Source organism: Melitaea cinxia, chromosome 29, assembly GCF_905220565.1.
Source record: "Melitaea cinxia chromosome 29, ilMelCinx1.1, whole genome shotgun sequence".
Classification (NCBI taxonomy): Eukaryota; Metazoa; Arthropoda; class Insecta; order Lepidoptera; family Nymphalidae; genus Melitaea; species Melitaea cinxia.
Genome location: NC_059422.1, coordinates 8,575,546 through 8,592,449, shown reverse-complemented (window position 1 = coordinate 8,592,449; position 16,904 = coordinate 8,575,546). Strand labels below are relative to the sequence as shown.

Below are 16,904 nucleotides of genomic sequence, written 5' to 3'. Positions count from 1 at the left end.
AAATTAATCGGGTGAAAGTTCTCTCCATTAATTTCTGTCTGTAATTATTCTTTGACGTACTGAAAAAATATTTTCGGTGATACGGAAAAACTTTAAATACATAATGCGCAGTAGAGCGTGCACGCACTCGCGTGTGCGGACGTACGTGTGCGGGCGTGTGAGCACGTGGTCAGGAAAAAGATTTCTGGGGATACGGAAATACTTTAAATACAAAATGCGCGGTAGAGCGTGCTCGCACTCGCGTGTGCGGACGTGCGTGTGAGCACGTGCTCAGCTCGCGCACGTGCGCCGCCAGCTCGCCGTGTGAGCGGTGGAGCGTGCTCGCGCTCGGCCGTACCTGTTGTCGGCGAGGCGGGCCGCGGCGCGCGCCACGGCGTCCAGCAGCGGGCCCACGGCGCCGCGCTGCGTGCTCAGCTCGCGCACGTGCGCCGCCAGCTCGCCGTGTGAGCGGTGGAGCGTGCTCGCGCTCGGCCGTACCTGTTGTCGGCGAGGCGGGCCGCGGCGCGCGCCACGGCGTCCAGCAGCGGGCCCACGGCGCCGCGCTGCGTGCTCAGCTCGCGCACGTGCGCCGCCAGCTCGCCGTGTGAGCGGTGGAGCGTGCTCGCGCTCGGCCGTACCTGTTGTCGGCGAGGCGGGCCGCGGCGCGCGCCACGGCGTCCAGCAGCGGGCCCACGGCGCCGCGCTGCGTGCTCAGCTCGCGCACGTGCGCCGCCAGCTCGCCGTGTGAGCGGTGGAGCGTGCTCGCGCTCGGCCGTACCTGTTGTCGGCGAGGCGGGCCGCGGCGCGCGCCACGGCGTCCAGCAGCGGGCCCACGGCGCCGCGCTGCGTGCTCAGCTCGCGCACGTGCGCCGCCAGCTCGCCGTGTGAGCGGTGGAGCGTGCTCGCGCTCGGCCGTACCTGTTGTCGGCGAGGCGGGCCGCGGCGCGCGCCACGGCGTCCAGCAGCGGGCCCACGGCGCCGCGCTGCGTGCTCAGCTCGCGCACGTGCGCCGCCAGCTCGCCGTGTGAGCGGTGGAGCGTGCTCGCGCTCGGCCGTACCTGTTGTCGGCGAGGCGGGCCGCGGCGCGCGCCACGGCGTCCAGCAGCGGGCCCACGGCGCCGCGCTGCGTGCTCAGCTCGCGCACGTGCGCCGCCAGCTCGCCGTGTGAGCGGTGGAGCGTGCTCGCGCTCGGCCGTACCTGTTGTCGGCGAGGCGGGCCGCGGCGCGCGCCACGGCGTCCAGCAGCGGGCCCACGGCGCCGCGCTGCGTGCTCAGCTCGCGCACGTGCGCCGCCAGCTCGCCGTGTGAGCGGTGGAGCGTGCTCGCGCTCGGCCGTACCTGTTGTCGGCGAGGCGGGCCGCGGCGCGCGCCACGGCGTCCAGCAGCGGGCCCACGGCGCCGCGCTGCGTGCTCAGCTCGCGCACGTGCGCCGCCAGCTCGCCGTGTGAGCGGTGGAGCGTGCTCGCGCTCGGCCGTACCTGTTGTCGGCGAGGCGGGCCGCGGCGCGCGCCACGGCGTCCAGCAGCGGGCCCACGGCGCCGCGCTGCGTGCTCAGCTCGCGCACGTGCGCCGCCAGCTCGCTCAGCGCCACGCGCGCGCCCGCCGCCGCGCCCTCCAGCTCGCCGTGCGCCGCCGTCGCCTGCGCGGGGAGGGGAGTTTAGCTGGGGCAAGGGCTCAAGTCTGGCGCAGCCCTACTGGGGCGCGACCTTACAGAAGGTCACAGCTTAATACTGCTTTCAAGCAGTGTTGTGTTTCTGTGGTGAGTAAGGTGACCAGCCGGCCTAGCATGCATACAACGAGATATCTCTTGACGAGAGAGAGAGATAATGTCTACATCGAGTATTTTCTCGATTACCCTAACATGCGCACTACGAGAGACAAAATTCTCTTCCGAAGACTTCGCCTTGTCGAGTAGAGAAACATTATCAACCATAATCACAACTGAATATCATTCTTATTTCTTATGTCGTAAAGTTGAATTTACAAGGTTATTGACCAATTTCAAACGAGTGACACATGTTTTATTTAACAATGTTCTCGGCCTTTTGGCTAAGATAAAAAGTGTATATCTAATTTAAAAAATCTAATATGGAAAATAAAACGGCGTAAGTAAATGAATTTAATTATATATGTAAAACAATATGCTCGTGTTGTGCTTTATATCTTGTCGCACATTAGATAATTGTAATTCTATCACGCATTGTTTTTTTTTTTTTTTTTTTAATTTTTAAAATTTTTTGAATTTTTGAATTTTTTTTTTTTTTTGATTATTGATTTTACTTTTATTCTATTTAATTTTATTTTTAATTATTGATTTTTTTTTATATAATTTTGTTTTGTTTTTTATTCTGAATGTTGTCTTGTCTTGTTGTACTAACCCAATATGGACTTATACTTTGGTCTGAAATAAGTATTATTATTATTATTATTTAGAATAAGAAGCAACAGGGCGCAAATACGTTTTTTGTGTCATTATATGGCACACTTCACTCGACTTTTCGCATTTCCCGCTCTTCGTATACCGAAATTATATAATTATAATAGGGAAACGCCATGGTATACAAAAAATAGGCACCCGGTTTTATTTATTTTTTATTTATCGTCTTTCTCGTCGATAATATTGAAGACGAGAAGTTTCTCTTCCTAAAACGACAAAATTCGACAAAATTACGATGTCATGTTAGCTTCCGTAGAGATAAATATCACAGATCACTAAAATTTAATGATTATCTCTTCTTGACGTAACGAGAAGAGTATCGCGTGCACGCATGTTAGCTACTGTAGACATAGAGAGATAATACGAGAAAAGGGGTAGACAAAATTTTGTCGTGGCGCGCATGCTAGGCCTGCAGAGCTCCTGGGGAAAATTGGGGGTAGGGTCGACAACGCGCTTGCGATGCTTCTGGTGTTGCAGACGTCTATAAGCTACGGTAACCTCTTATCATCAATGAGACATTCATTTACCGATCTGAGGATATAAAATAAACCGAAGAGCACATTAAGCTGTCGATCCCGGTCGATATCACAACAGCATGCAACACCGCCCACAGTGGAGCAGCGCGGTGGATTGAGCTCCAGTCCCTGTTCCACACGAAGCAAGAGCTGGCCAGCAGCACCCACCCGCGGGTTGCCGGCCGCCGCCTTGGCCGCCAGCAGCAGCTGCGCCAGCGCCTCCAGCACGGTGCGCGTGTGCTGCAGCAGCGCCGCCTGCGCCGCCGACTCCGTGGTGTGCGAGGCCGCGCCCGCCGCGCCGCTCACCAGCGGGCTGGCGTACGACACCTGCCGGGCAACGAGCTCGTTACTAAGTTATTTATGTCTACGTGTCTAGGTACCGAGGTTTGTAACGATTAACCAATGTAAAAATCAGTTCAAATTATTCATACATTAAATCCAAATAAACTACTTTTAAATTTTGTATTGACTATAATATTAAATATTAAGTAAATTTTTTATAACGTATATCGCAATAATAACTAATTTTTTTTAAATATATATATCAAAAACTAAATCGCTTCCAGCTGTCTGTATGCTTAGATCTTTAAAAGTACGCAACGGATTTTGATGCTGTTTTCTTTACTAGAGTGATCCCAGAGAAAGGTTTATGCATAATAAATGCATAATATAGTAGAGAAAACTGATCATTTTTGCAACCGTGCAAAGCCGGGGGCGGGTTGCTAGTATATATGAATTTAAAACCTTTAGAATGATGTAGCCAACTACGACTTATGAACGCTTAATAATGTCTCTTTCTCCTTGACAGACGCGTATGTTCATCAATCAAACTCACGAGGTTAGTGACGGCGTGTCCCAGGTTCTCGGCCTCGCTGCGCGCCGCCACCCTCAGCGGCTCCACACGCTCCAGCATTTCTGCCGCCGTGTTTTCAATCTGCTCCGAATAACCTGGCAAACAGAATATACCGTTAACTTTGCAAAGTATTCGCAGCGACCATGTGATATATCCGGCTCGGAAGGACCAACTTATAGAATTAACCTTTTTGTCTAATATAAGAGGCTTCTGCCAAACATTGTATAGTAATTTTAATTTTGACTAGCCCGTTGGCGCAGTTTGTAGTGACCCTGCTTTCTGTTCCGAGCGTTGTAGGTTCGATTCCTACCCCGAGTCTGGGTGTAATATAAATATTTATTTATATATTTATATATGTATTATTTATAAGTAAGTTTGTCAAAAAAAATATAGCTATATACCATTCGGCTGTTACCTATAACACAAGCATTAAGTTGCTTACTTTAGGAACAGACGACCGTGTAATACACACAGATGTAGATATTTATTTATTTAATTTTATATTTTGTACAAAAAAAATCTTTCAAATTTGGACATCTGTCCCTATGGGTCTCCCCACCGTGCCTCGAAGAGCACGTTTAACTGTCAGTCCCGATTGTTGCCTGAAAGCGGAAAATGGGAGCAGCGTGGTGAATTAAGCTTGGATCTTCTTGATTGAGAAAGAGGCTTGTGCCCAGCAGTGGGATATTACAGGCTGAGTCAGTAATATACTTTACCTTGCAGCGTGTTGGCTTGTCTGGGCTGTAGTTCTAAGCTGACAGCTTGCAGTGCAACTTGGTCGAGTTCGCGCAGTTGTTTGTTGATCGTCTCCAATGCGCTTGCGCATTCTTGCTGACCGGGGGCCATTTCACTGTCGAATTTATTATATCATTTGTAATTTTTCTTAAGGTACTTTGTATGAATAGATTATTGTTTGTCTGTAGGTGAATGTGTTCTTATATGTCTTTATGTAACATAGCGCATTTTGCATAGCATATGCAAAAAGTCCTGTATATTTGTAATAAAATTGTGTTTATAATTATGTAAAAGGTTTTCATCGCTGCGCTTAGCGCCGCCTCCATCACGGTAGTACTATGTGTATGTGTGTCTCTCACCGGATCTCGGTGACGAGGTTCTTGACGGTGTCGGAGACGGCCTTGCTGTGCTGTGCCAGCGCCTGCCAGTGGGTCCGTTCCGTCGGGCTCAGCGCCAGGGCTCGAGCCGCCTCCACCATGGAGCACGAGTGCGTGATGATGTCCCTGTTGGTGGAGAAAGTGTTATATAGTAGACTGAACACTAGGGACTAGTGTAGTGTATTACAGTTTAGCCACATCCACCATGGCGCACGTGATGTAACAAGGGGGAGTGGGGTTAGTGTAGGGGTTAGCATAATTAGGTGGCGAATGCTAGCGCGACCCCTCTCGCCCCACCCAGGCGGATGACTGCTAACACGTGGTGGTTTTTAGTCAGTAGGAGTCTAACATAACCCTCTGGCGCCCCCGCGCTGGAGGGTATCCATGATGGATTTTCCCCACGTAAATAAAAAAAAAGGGGGGGGGGGGGGTTAGCATAATTACCGTCCACAAGCAAGTACGGGTTGCTGTCTCTCACGCGCGGCGCTCGAGATCCGCGCCGGGACCGCCGCGAACTCCGGACTATCGGCGAACTGGCGCAGTCCGCGGACCGCCTCTTGCAGCGGTACCGTGGCGGCCGCACAGCGGGCCCGGGCCTGGTGGATCGAAGATGAGTTTATTTAAACGAGTTTCTGCAGCTGCGATGAAGGTAGGGTTCACCAAGAACCGGTCACGAGCCTCTCAAGTAGTGTTCCGTTTCTGTTGAGTGAGGTGGCCAGAGCCGAAGTGGAGCAGTACCGCTCGCGAGTACCTCGTAAGTAATGTCTCAAATTAAAATGGCGAGCAAATATGCTACAATTATATAGTTGTATATAAGGTAGTAGCATAGGTAAATAAGTATATAGAATAAGAGTTGTTAGATATTTTAAGTAGCATATAAAATTAAGAAAATTGTAATAGTTAAGTATTTAAAAAAAGAAAAAAAAAATTAGTGTAGAGAAATAAGACAGCAAACGGTTGTTTCCTTTGCCCCGAGTTAATAGATATAATAATAAATAGAAAATATAGAGTAGCATTAGGCAAATTAGTAAGGGAACTCACCCTGATCGGCGAAAGATGATGAACGATAGAAGAAATTAGTATGAAGACGAATGAGTAGACACAGGTTCCGACCACAATATCGGGGGTTTAGAAAAAAAAAAAAAAAAAAAAAAAAAAAAAAAAGTACCTCGTCGGAGCAGTCTGCGTCCAGCGCCTTGATGAGCTTGACGAGCGCCGCCGTGCAGTGCGCCACGTCCTTGGCCACCTGCACGAAGTGGCGGCGGTCGCGCGGCTCGGTGCAGCGCGCGCTGGCGGCGCGGCACGCGTTGCACAGCGCGCTCGTGTGCTGCGCGACGGCCGTGGCCGCGCCGAGCACGCGCGCGTGCTCCGTGCTGGGCGCGCTCAGCGTGCGGCACGCCTGGGGGGGGGGGCATTAACTATTACACCGTGTCTGGTGCCGGGCTCGGTAGTTGGTGGAAGGGAAGAAGCTTTCAGCACTCTTTTCAATGTTCAAGGCCGTCAGAGAGCATAAAACGTGTGCGGCACGCCTGGGGGGGGGGACATTAACTATTACACTGTGTCTGGTGTCTGGGTCCTGGTGAAAGGGAAAAGCTTTCAGCACTGTTTTCAATGTTCAAGGCCGTTATACAAAAAAAAACAGAGCATAAAACGTGTGCGGCACGCCTGGGGGGGGGGGGCATTAACTATTACACTGTGTCTGGTGTCTGGGTCCTGGTGGAAGGGAAGAAGCTTTCAGCACTCTTTTCAATGTTCGAGGCCGTTATACAAAAAATGACAGAGAGCATAAAACGTGTGCGGCACGCCTGGGGGGGGGGACATTAACTATTACACTGTGTCTGGTGTCTGGGTCCTGGTGAAAGGGAAAAGCTTTCAGCACTGTTTTCAATGTTCAAGGCCGTTATACAAAAAAAGACAGAGCATAAAACGTGTGCGGCACGCCTGGGGGGGGGGGGCATTAACTATTACACTGTGTCTGGTGTCTGAGTCCTGGTGGAAGGGAAGAAGCTTTCAGCACTCTTTTCAATGTTCGAGGCCGTTATACAAAAAATGACAGAGAGCATAAAACGTGTGCGGCACGCCTGGGGGGGGGGGGGCATTAACTATTACACTGTGTCTGGTGTCTGGGTCCTGGTGAGAGGGAAAGCTTTCAGCACTCTTTTCAATGTTCAAGGCCGTTATACAAAAAAGACAGAGAGCACAAAACGTGTGCGGCACGCCTGGGGGGGGGGGCATTAACTATTACACTGTGTCTGGTGTCTGGGTCCTGATGAGAGGGAAAAGCTTGCAGCACTCTTTTCAATGTTCAAGGCCGTTATACAAAAAAGACAGAGAGCATAAAACGTGTGCGGCACGCCTGGAGGGGGGGGGGGGGCATTAACTATTACACTGTGTCTGGTGTCTGGGTCCTGGTGAAAGGGAAAAGCTTTTTTTTTTATACAATGATAGGCTTGCGTTTGACCACTATTTCACCTGATGATAAGTGAAAATCCGGTCTAAGATGGAACACGTTTACCTAGAAGTAACCTATTCACTCGCGACTTAAAGATCCCCAGGTTATAATTTTCTGGAAACACAGACGCTGGTAGAGAGTTCCATTCTTTAGCTGTACGGATCAAGAATGTAGCTTTCAGCACTCTTTTCAATGTTCTAGGCCGTTATACAAAAAAAGACAGAGAGCATAAAACTTTCAGGACCGACGCGAGACAGCCAATCGTGTGCGTCAAAATCACCACACGACCTTGAGAAGACCACAGCTAAGTAATAATACTCCCAAGTATTGTCGCGTCTCTGAGTAAGATGGTCAGAGCTCAGAGCGTCAAGGGTAGGGTCAGTAACACGCTTGCGATGTTCCTCGTGTTGCTGGTGTCTTTAGGCTACGATAATCGCTTACCACCAAATGAGCCGTACGTTTGGCGTTTGCCAGTGCTACGTGTTAAAAAATTGTTTGTTGGGTTAGAGAGTCACCCACAATTCGTAATACGCGACTACAAGAGAGAGAGTAAAAAAAATCCTACAGTATCTTAAATTAATTATGGATGAAGAGAAATAAAAAAATAACAAGTTTAACAATCTATTTTGAATTTAAACCAAAGTTACTCCGGGGAAAATAAAATAAATAAAGTACATAATTTGCCTAATTCCTGGACAAGTGACTGGAGAATTGGCTAACAAATAAAATAAAAAAATGAAATAAAATAATAAAATAAAACTTAATCGTTTTATTATCGACCTAGTAGTTTCAAAAAAAAAAAAAAAAAAAAAAGTATGACCATGAAATATTCAGGACAAATACGAGACGACAAATCACCTGCTCGATGGCCAGAGCGGCGCGTGCGAAGGCAGCCCGGTCCACTAACCCAGCTCTACCCGCTGTAGAGGTGGGGTCGGAGGCGGCGGCCAGGTAGGCGGCCTGGGCCACACATTCCACAAGCCCCTGCACAGCGCTGGCCACACTTGCCACGCTCGTGGCGAACGCCTCGTGCTCCACTTTCTTCACCGCACTCGCCATTCCCGACATACCCTCGCCTGGGTGGTTATATATCGCTTAATAGACATCGAAAAACATTAAACTCTCAATAAATAATACTAAAAAATAGTTAAATACATCACTTTATAGTTAACTAAATAACAAAACCGCCTTTTTAAATATGACGAAACAAAAAACGTATATTTCATAATTTAAAATTGTGTTATACTGAAGAAGGAGAAGCTACCTTCCAATTTATCAATTAAAACACATTTTTCGGGAGTAGCTGTGTAGTTTTTTATCGATTCTTCTCTGTAAAATCTACACACCGAATCGGCGGCAGCTTCACTTTTAATTATAATAAAAAATTAATTAGTAAGATGACGATTTGAAGGTGCTTTTTGAAGCCTAGATGAATAAAGTAATTTTTTATTTTAATTTTGATGATTGATGACAAATGCCCAGAAACGTGGTCGAGGAACTACCGAGTCAAATATGTAAAGGCGGCACAGTCCAACTCACTGAGCAGCTTGCTGCGGTCCACGACGGCGTCCAGGCAGGCGAAGTAGCCCAGCTCGCTGAGCGGCTGCGACGGCGCCGACAGCAGCGCGCGGCAGCTCTCCATGCTGCGCACGGCCGCCGCGCACTCCTTCTGGCCCGGCGCCGCCTCCGTGCACACGTCCACCTGCGGGGGCCAGCGTCGCTATCACATCCGGCTCGAAGGACCATCACACACACACGCAGGCGGTAAAAATCGACTCGCAGGGCCATCACACACGCATACATACACGCAGGCGGTCACATCTAACTCTCAGGACCATCAAATACACACGAGTCGTACTCACGAGATGGTTGATGCTTTCGGTGACAGCACGCGCGGCATCGGTCAGCTGGTTCTTTGCGTTTGGCCGGGTCAAGTCCTGTCGCAAAACGACAAATAATAAAGAAATTGACATGTTGCATTCGATTTCTTAATATCTGAGAATAGAAATAGAGGTTAATAATTTGGTTGCAAACTTTAGCTATGGCTTTTTGAACAGACGATCCCAGTGTCACAGCAGTATTATGTGTCATGTTCAATAAAATATAAATATATCTCTAGTGTAGCTCGGCTTTAGATTTTGAGCAAAGTACTCCCTTCTGTACCTTTCCGCAATATATTAATGGATTTATATATGCATGTATAAAGTGATCACAAACACTTAACGAACGTCAAAATAAATCTACAGATGAAAATTTCAAAATGACTACAACAATAACATTAGGTATATCACAAGCTTTGGAATTTCCTGCTCAAAATCTGGAGCAGCCCGACTGGGGTAGTACCTCGACCTTACAGAAGATCACAGCTAAATAATACTGTTTTCAAGCAGTATTGTGTTCCTGTTGGTGAGTAAGGTGAGCAGAGCTCCTGGGGGATTGGGGATTGGGTCGGCAACGTGCTTGCGATGCTTCTGGTGTTGCAGGCGTCTATAAGCTACGGTAATCGCTTACCATCAGGTGAGCCGTACGCTTGTTTGCCGACCTAGTGATATAAAAAAAAAAATGTTCCCAGTGTTGTGCTCTAATGTCTATTATCTCGGTAGACATGGTCATGTGTCACGATTCCATAGTAAGAGAATATAAAAAGTTAAACGCCAGAAGCAATGTATTACCTGACTGACAGATTTAGCAGTTCCGAGGAGCTTCGAAGAGTTGATGGTGACCGTCTTCAAGGAGCTGACCATTTGTGTGCGGCTTTCGGTTTCCTGTCAAGAAAAAAGTATACATATAATTATTTTTCTTACAGAGATGTGTTACACTAAAAATTAGGTTTTCGGTTTCATTCATAAAACGGTATTTTTAACTAACATTTATCATATTAAAAAATATAATAATTTATACAGGTTACAGATAAATTTTATTCATCACTACATAGTATAACACAAAGTTGCTTCCCGCTGTCTGTATGCTTAAATATTTAAAACTACGCAACGGATTTTAATGCGGTTTTCTTTAGAAAATAGAGTGATTCCAGAGGAAGGTTTATGTGTATAATACACATATAATATAGCAGAGCAACACTGATAGTTTTAGAGGTTTCTAATGTGATGTCGTAAATAAACACTTTTTTTGCACTTACATTGCAAATATTTATTTTATATTTTATATTTAGTATCAGCATTGCACCAGTACGAAGCAGGGCGGGTCGCTAATTTTTTTTTTTTTATATTATGGAAAAAGCTGTAATTAGAGGATTAATGACACTCGATCTGGGGCTTGACCTGAATGGAAGGCATATGGTGATAGGCTACGCTGACGATTTGGCCCTGTTGGGGGAGCACATTAACGATGTTGCTTTAGCCGCTATGACACGCGAAGAGCAGGCAAAAAAGGTTGGTCTCTTGATCAACCATGACAAGACCGAGTACTTCCACATGAAGCGATATAAGAATATTCGCGAAGCAAGACAAGACCTCCATGTTGGAAGTACCACATACAAGGGAGTGTCGAAATTTAAGTATCTTGGCTGCACTGTAACCGATACGAATACACGTGACGAAGAAATACAGATCCGTATACATAACACCTTGAGGTGCAGTGCAGCCCTGCAGAAGGTCTTGGTGTCCAAGCTTCTTAGTAGGAAGACAAAGATCACAATTTACAAAACCATCATTCGTCCAATCCTAATGTACAATTGTGAGGCTTGGACACTTACGCTCAGAGAGGAGAACAGGCTTCTGGTTACGGAAAGGAAAATTTACCGTAAGATCCTAGGACCATCTAAAGGGCAAGATGGCAGCTGGCGAATAAAAACCAATGCTGAAATTGCAAACCTGGTGTCAGAGCCAAACATCATTGGAGTTACCAAATCCCATCTGTTGCGGTGGCTCGGTCATGTCGAACGCATGGGGGAGGATCGAGCAGTTAAGAGAGCGTATCTGGGTCGACCAACTGGGCGTAGACCGGTGGGTCGCCCCAGGTACCGCTGGAGAGACATGGTTGAAGCAGACTTGAGTGAGATCCAAGCCAATAATTGGCGGGAAATCGTGCAAGATCGTGCAAAGTGGAGAAATCTTGTTTCGGAGGCCAAGACTCACTTCGGGTCACTGAGCCAGTTGAGTTAGTTAGTTAGTTATGGAAAAAGCTGTTACATATTTGTAAATCAATTTCACTGGAATATTTAACAAAATATTATAGAATTTAAAAGAGTCTCATTGTAAGAACGATAGTCTCTCAAAAGTACAATGTAACGTACATCGAACAAACAAAATTAGACAAATTCGAACCTTAAAGATACAAAAGAACAAATCCCCGTACCGTATATATCAGCTAATGTATCATACCTATCTATCTTAATTATACTTGCTTCATGACATTAATATATGGTGGAATGTTGTGTACTCCGTAATGGGATACATATTAGATAATAATGTAGTAATGATTCATATATAATGTTTTGTATGTATTCTGTGGATGTACCTATAAAATAAATAAATAAATACCTCGGTCTGTCCAGCCATTTCGAGGCAGACTCCGGCGAGTCTCTCGAAGGCGTGTCGGAAGGTCTGCGCCGCCGGAGCCAGGGAGCCGTCCTCGACCGATGAGGCCACATCGGCAGCCGCGCCGCTTAGCGATGCTGCCGCTCCGTTCAGCTCGGTTTGTAGAGTTCTACGACAATGGCATGATACAATATAAATATCTATAACATACACACATGGTCGTCTGTTCCTAAAGTAAGCAACTTAATGCTTGTGTTATAGGTAAGAGCAGAGATTTGATGATAGCCAAATATATATTTTTAGACAAATATGCTTTGATATAATAGATATACAGGGTTACAGGAAAAGTCGACCTAGATCCGTTAAGAGCGTGTAGTACCCACCATTTCTGAATGATTTCACTATGGAACCCCACTTCACTATGGAGTTTTATTTTTTTTTTATGAAAATGCCCAATTTTTCGGCTATTGAATTAAATATTTTGAATTTTTTTGACTCTTATGATTATTTTTTTGGTTTTTTACATGAAGAATGAGATACTTAATGCATGATAAAGAAACCAGGATCTGATAATGGAATCCCAAAAAAATCGAGGGGGACCCTCGAAAATCGTAGTGACGACTAGTGCGTTTGGTTTAATGTTTTTTATGTACTTACGGTGTATTACTTGTCGATATAATTGAAGGAGATTTTTTTTTGTTTGCTAGCAAACACAATTATAAAAGCTACGTTAAAAAAATCACCTCACCATATTAACCACTATTTCATACAATATTTATAATTTTAAAATTATAATCACCCATAGCTCTTGTCCGTCTGAGGGTAGTCGTTCATCTCCAGGATGTCGAGGGTCTGGTTGATGCTCTCCATGGCCTCGTCCAGCTCCGCGTGAGAGGGTACCGACTCGATCGTTTGCTCTATGCTCTGATAACAGGAGATTACTGTTGAAAATAGGGTCGGCAACGTGTTTGCGATGCTTTTGGTGTTGCAAGCGTCTATAGGCTACGGTAATCGCTTACCATCAGGTGAGCCGTAAGCTTGTTTGCCGGCTTAATTGTATAAAAAAAAGAATAGTGGAAAACCTCAAAAATCCTTTAGCTAAAATGCTATGTAAAATGTTGTCATAAAAATCCTTAAAATATCGTAAACTCGTACCTGTGACACGTCCTTAGCAATGGCCATGATCTTGGAGCTGTCGATCTCCTCGGAGTTGGCGAGCTGGTACTTCACCGTCTCCACCAACGTCAGGGATGAGTGTAGTACTTTCCGACCGGATGTTATTACACTGTCATCAATATTATATTTAGATATATTATTTTGAGTATAAATTAAGGTTAAGATAAAAAAGAGGATTTGGACCAAATACGGAAGAACAGCGCTGTATTCAAACTTGAAACAGATGCAGCATAAGCTGAGAGAAGGCATTTTTGGGGACGAGTATTTTAGATTTAAGTCCTAAATTGTTCTGCTACACATGTAGGCAATACATTTAGGCTAGACAGAGACGGGTGCTCGTCTGTCTGCTTACAATAAGCTTGACAATATTTTTGGATAGCTACGAATTTTCATTTTAGAAGTTTTGGAACTCGGTTAAGATTGTCGCTGGGATGAAGAAAGGCATTAGTGATGGCTGACATGTCTATGTGTGCTTTTTAGCTGGGAATTTTCGTCTTAAGAGATTAGAAATTTGCTTTAGATCATCGTCAGAATACTATTATTTAGGCATTACTGGGGACCGCCATGCGTACACGATACGTTTAAGCTAGATACTAGAACCTTAAGGAGAGTTTGAAATCGTATTTTATTATTATCGGGAGCTGTATTAGGACCTCGGCTGAGAACTCAGGGAGGTACTGCCGGGTTTGGAACGTTAGGCGATACATATAGACAAACGCTGTTGATCTTCCCATTGTGCCTCGGAGAGAACGCTAAGTTGTCGGTTTCGGTTGTTATCATGTACACCTGATAGTGGTCGTCACTCATAGTACTGAGCATAGCCGTCAATTCACAGTGGAGAAAGCTCTGATTTTTTTTGTACATAGGCAAAGAGGCTTATGCCCAGTAGTGGGATGATTACAGGCTGAGGTATAAGCGTAGTGATACATTAAAAATACAGTCCTATATTAATTAAGATTTGGGTTATATATGTTAAATAAATTTGGTACACAGTTTGGTATTTTAATGTCGCTTTTGTAATAATAATTACGATGATTGATTAGTTATAGGCCTCGGGAAGAGGCTAGTTGGAGTAGAAAATTGGTTGGAGGCAAAGAGATTGCGATTTGATACAATTTTCCTCTGCCTTGGGTTGTCCAGTTGTCCATAATCGGCGCGGCGCAGGGCACCGGCCTCACCCCGAAAGGTGATCGACCCCTAAGCCTAGCAGTGGGATATCTTTTTTTCAAATTGAAATGAACATCCAGGGGCTCTAAAGCGCCACGTCACTTTGTACATAGGGAAAGAGGTTTATGCTCAGTAGTGGGATGTTACAGGCTGAGGCGTAAGCGTAGCGATACATTAAAAATACAGTTCTATATTAACTAGCACTTGGGCTATTCAGTTTTGTGTAAGGGTAAGCGCAGGGCACCGGCCTCAACACCCTGAACGGTAATCGACCTCTATGCTCAGCAGTGGGATATTTTTTTTTTCAAATTGAAATGAACATCCAGGGGTTCTAAAGCGCCACGTCACTAGAGTGCGGCTCAGCAGCGGACATAGGGAAAGAGGCTTATGCCCAGAAGTTGGATGATTACAGGCTGAGGCGTAAGCGTAGCGATACATTAAAATACAGTCCTATATTAACTAACATTTGGGTCGTCCAGTTATCTGTAACCGCTGTGGCAAGGGCACCGGCCTCAACTTCCCGAAAGGCCATCGACCTCTACGGCCAGCAGCGGGATATCTTTCCCAAGGTACTCACCCATCTCTATATTAACGAGTAGTATGGGTCGTCCAGTTGTCCATAGCCGGCGCGGCGCAGGGCCCGGCCTCAACTCCCCGAAAGGCCATCGACCCCTACGGCCAGCTTGTTCAGGCGGGATATGTTCCCCGCTCACCCGTGTCCTCAACTCCCCGAAAAGCGACCGAGACCTATGGTCAGCAGGCTCTAGATGGCCAAGCTGTGGACCGTAACTAGAGTGCGGCTCACCCGTGTCGGCGCGGCGGCGGCGCGGCGGCCAGCGCGGCCCGCAGCGGCGGCGCGAAGTCCCGCAGCGCGCGCGCCAGCTCGGCGGCCGCGCGCGCCGCGCCCGCGCCCTCGCCGCGCCGCGCCGCGCCCGCCAGCTGCGCCGACGCCGACGCGGCGCTGCGGCCCGCGCTCGTCAGCCGCGCGCACGTCCACTCCGCCTGCGGGCCGGGCATCATCTGCATCACTTCAGCACATGGCACTCCACTACCGGACGTAGGCCTCCACGAGTTCTCATGTGTGCTATCCGTAGTCACCGCGCTGGGCGGGCGGGTCGGTGACCGCAGAGCTGGCTTTGTCGCACACAAAACTAAGATACTATCTCTTAGCGGCCCGCGCTCTGCAGCCGCGCGCACGCCCACTCCGCCTGCGAGCCAGTCATCATCAACATCACTTCGGCCTATCGCACTCCACTGCTGGACGTAGACATTTAACTGAGGTAGGGCACAGCAGGAATATCCTGCTCAAAATATGGAGCAGCCCGACTGGGGTAGTACCTCGACCTTACAGAAGATCACAGCTAAATAATACTGTTTTCAAGCAGTGTTGTGTTCCCGTTGGTGAGTAAGGTGACCAGAGCTCCTGGGATTGGGGATTGGGTCGGCAACGCGCTTGCGATGCTTCTGGTGCTGCAGGTGTCTATAAGCTACGGTAATCGCTTACCGTCAGGTGAGCCGTACGCTTGTTTGCCGACCTAGTGACATAAAAAAAGACAAGTTCGCGCCAAAAATGGCATGCGCTCGTGTGTGTTGCCCGTAGTCACCGCGCTGGGCAGGCGGGTCGGTGACCGCAGAGCTAGCTTTGTCGCACCGAAGACTAAGGTCCAAGGTGGTAACGGAATTATGCTATCCCTTAGTCGCCTCTTACGACATCCACGAGAAGAAATGAGATGGCTATATTCTTTAATGCCGTAATCCCCACAGCAAACGCAATTTTATACGACTTTCACTATCGTTTCCACCCCCGTGCAACGAGATCGGAGCGCTTACCGTCTGTCCGGGCAGCGGCCGAAGCTCGAGCGCACGCGCCGCCTGCTCCAGCTCGTCCAGCTCGACTTGGAGACTGCGGATGATCTCCGCAGCCGCGTCCAGCTCCGTGCCCTTGCACGACACGCGAGCGCGGCTCACTGCCGACCTGTGACACACATTACGCTGCATACTATAGAGTGTGACTTCATTTAGCACTGCTGACATATGACGTCACATGTCATACTACACAGTCTATATGACTTCTTTTCTCACTACTGACGCGTGACGTCACATATCATGTTACAATAACTGATACGGCTTATTGGCACAATTTTTTTTTCTGTTTTACTTATTAATCCAATCTTAAACTGTAGCATAACTTAGTATAAAATTTTCAAAAAAAAAAAACGCAAATTTGAAAACTGCATTCCTAAAATGTTGTTCAAGTTTCAAAATTAAAATATTTTACTTACTACGAGTTTTTAACTACCCACAAAATTTAATTACAAATAGCTCAGAAACTTTAAATATCCATCATCCCTATCCAAGATATTGATCAAACCAACCTGAGGTCTGCACAGCTGGTGGTGAACTGGTGCGTGGTGTCTGCCAGCTGTTTGGCTGCGGTAGGGTCCTCGATGGTGGGGAGCACCCCTCGCGCCGCCTGGATCACGTGTCCACTGGGCTGTGGAAAGAGATGGGGGGAGTTATTTTAAAATATTACCCACAGGCTCTAAATGACCCATAACTTTAGCTAACATCATATCATATGCTTATTCTCTACAGGCGATTTATCACAGACAGGGGACTGTTGATTATTATATTCATCTAAATCAGTAGGTGTATTATTCACAATTATTGTTTTTAAACACTTTTACCAATTTTGAAACCAGTTAGTCTTAGAA

The 16,904-nt window shown here is 47.1% G+C and overlaps 1 protein-coding gene and 1 long non-coding RNA gene across 2 annotated transcripts in view; one reads left to right on the top strand and one right to left on the bottom strand.

Moving 5' to 3' along the window:
* LOC123667888 (talin-1) overlaps positions 1–16,904 on the bottom strand; it is a 95,602-nt gene that overhangs the window by 30,157 nt on the left and 48,541 nt on the right. The window contains exons 27-43 of the mRNA XM_045601722.1: positions 16,566–16,684; positions 16,021–16,165; positions 14,996–15,192; positions 13,003–13,132; positions 12,647–12,771; positions 11,851–12,016; positions 10,021–10,113; positions 9,211–9,285; positions 8,888–9,050; positions 8,207–8,424; positions 6,065–6,295; positions 5,341–5,492; positions 4,879–5,022; positions 4,501–4,634; positions 3,767–3,879; positions 3,100–3,258; positions 1,458–1,618 (exon numbers count right to left, since the gene is read on the bottom strand). Coding sequence (XP_045457678.1) covers positions 1,458–1,618; positions 3,100–3,258; positions 3,767–3,879; positions 4,501–4,634; positions 4,879–5,022; positions 5,341–5,492; positions 6,065–6,295; positions 8,207–8,424; positions 8,888–9,050; positions 9,211–9,285; positions 10,021–10,113; positions 11,851–12,016; positions 12,647–12,771; positions 13,003–13,132; positions 14,996–15,192; positions 16,021–16,165; positions 16,566–16,684 — 2,525 coding nt within the window. The remainder of the gene's footprint in view (positions 1–1,457; positions 1,619–3,099; positions 3,259–3,766; positions 3,880–4,500; positions 4,635–4,878; positions 5,023–5,340; positions 5,493–6,064; positions 6,296–8,206; positions 8,425–8,887; positions 9,051–9,210; positions 9,286–10,020; positions 10,114–11,850; positions 12,017–12,646; positions 12,772–13,002; positions 13,133–14,995; positions 15,193–16,020; positions 16,166–16,565; positions 16,685–16,904) is intronic.
* Positions 3,155–4,007, top strand: LOC123667889. Its single transcript, XR_006745487.1, has 2 exons — positions 3,155–3,315; positions 3,740–4,007. It is a non-coding gene; the product is annotated as an uncharacterized LOC123667889 (long non-coding RNA).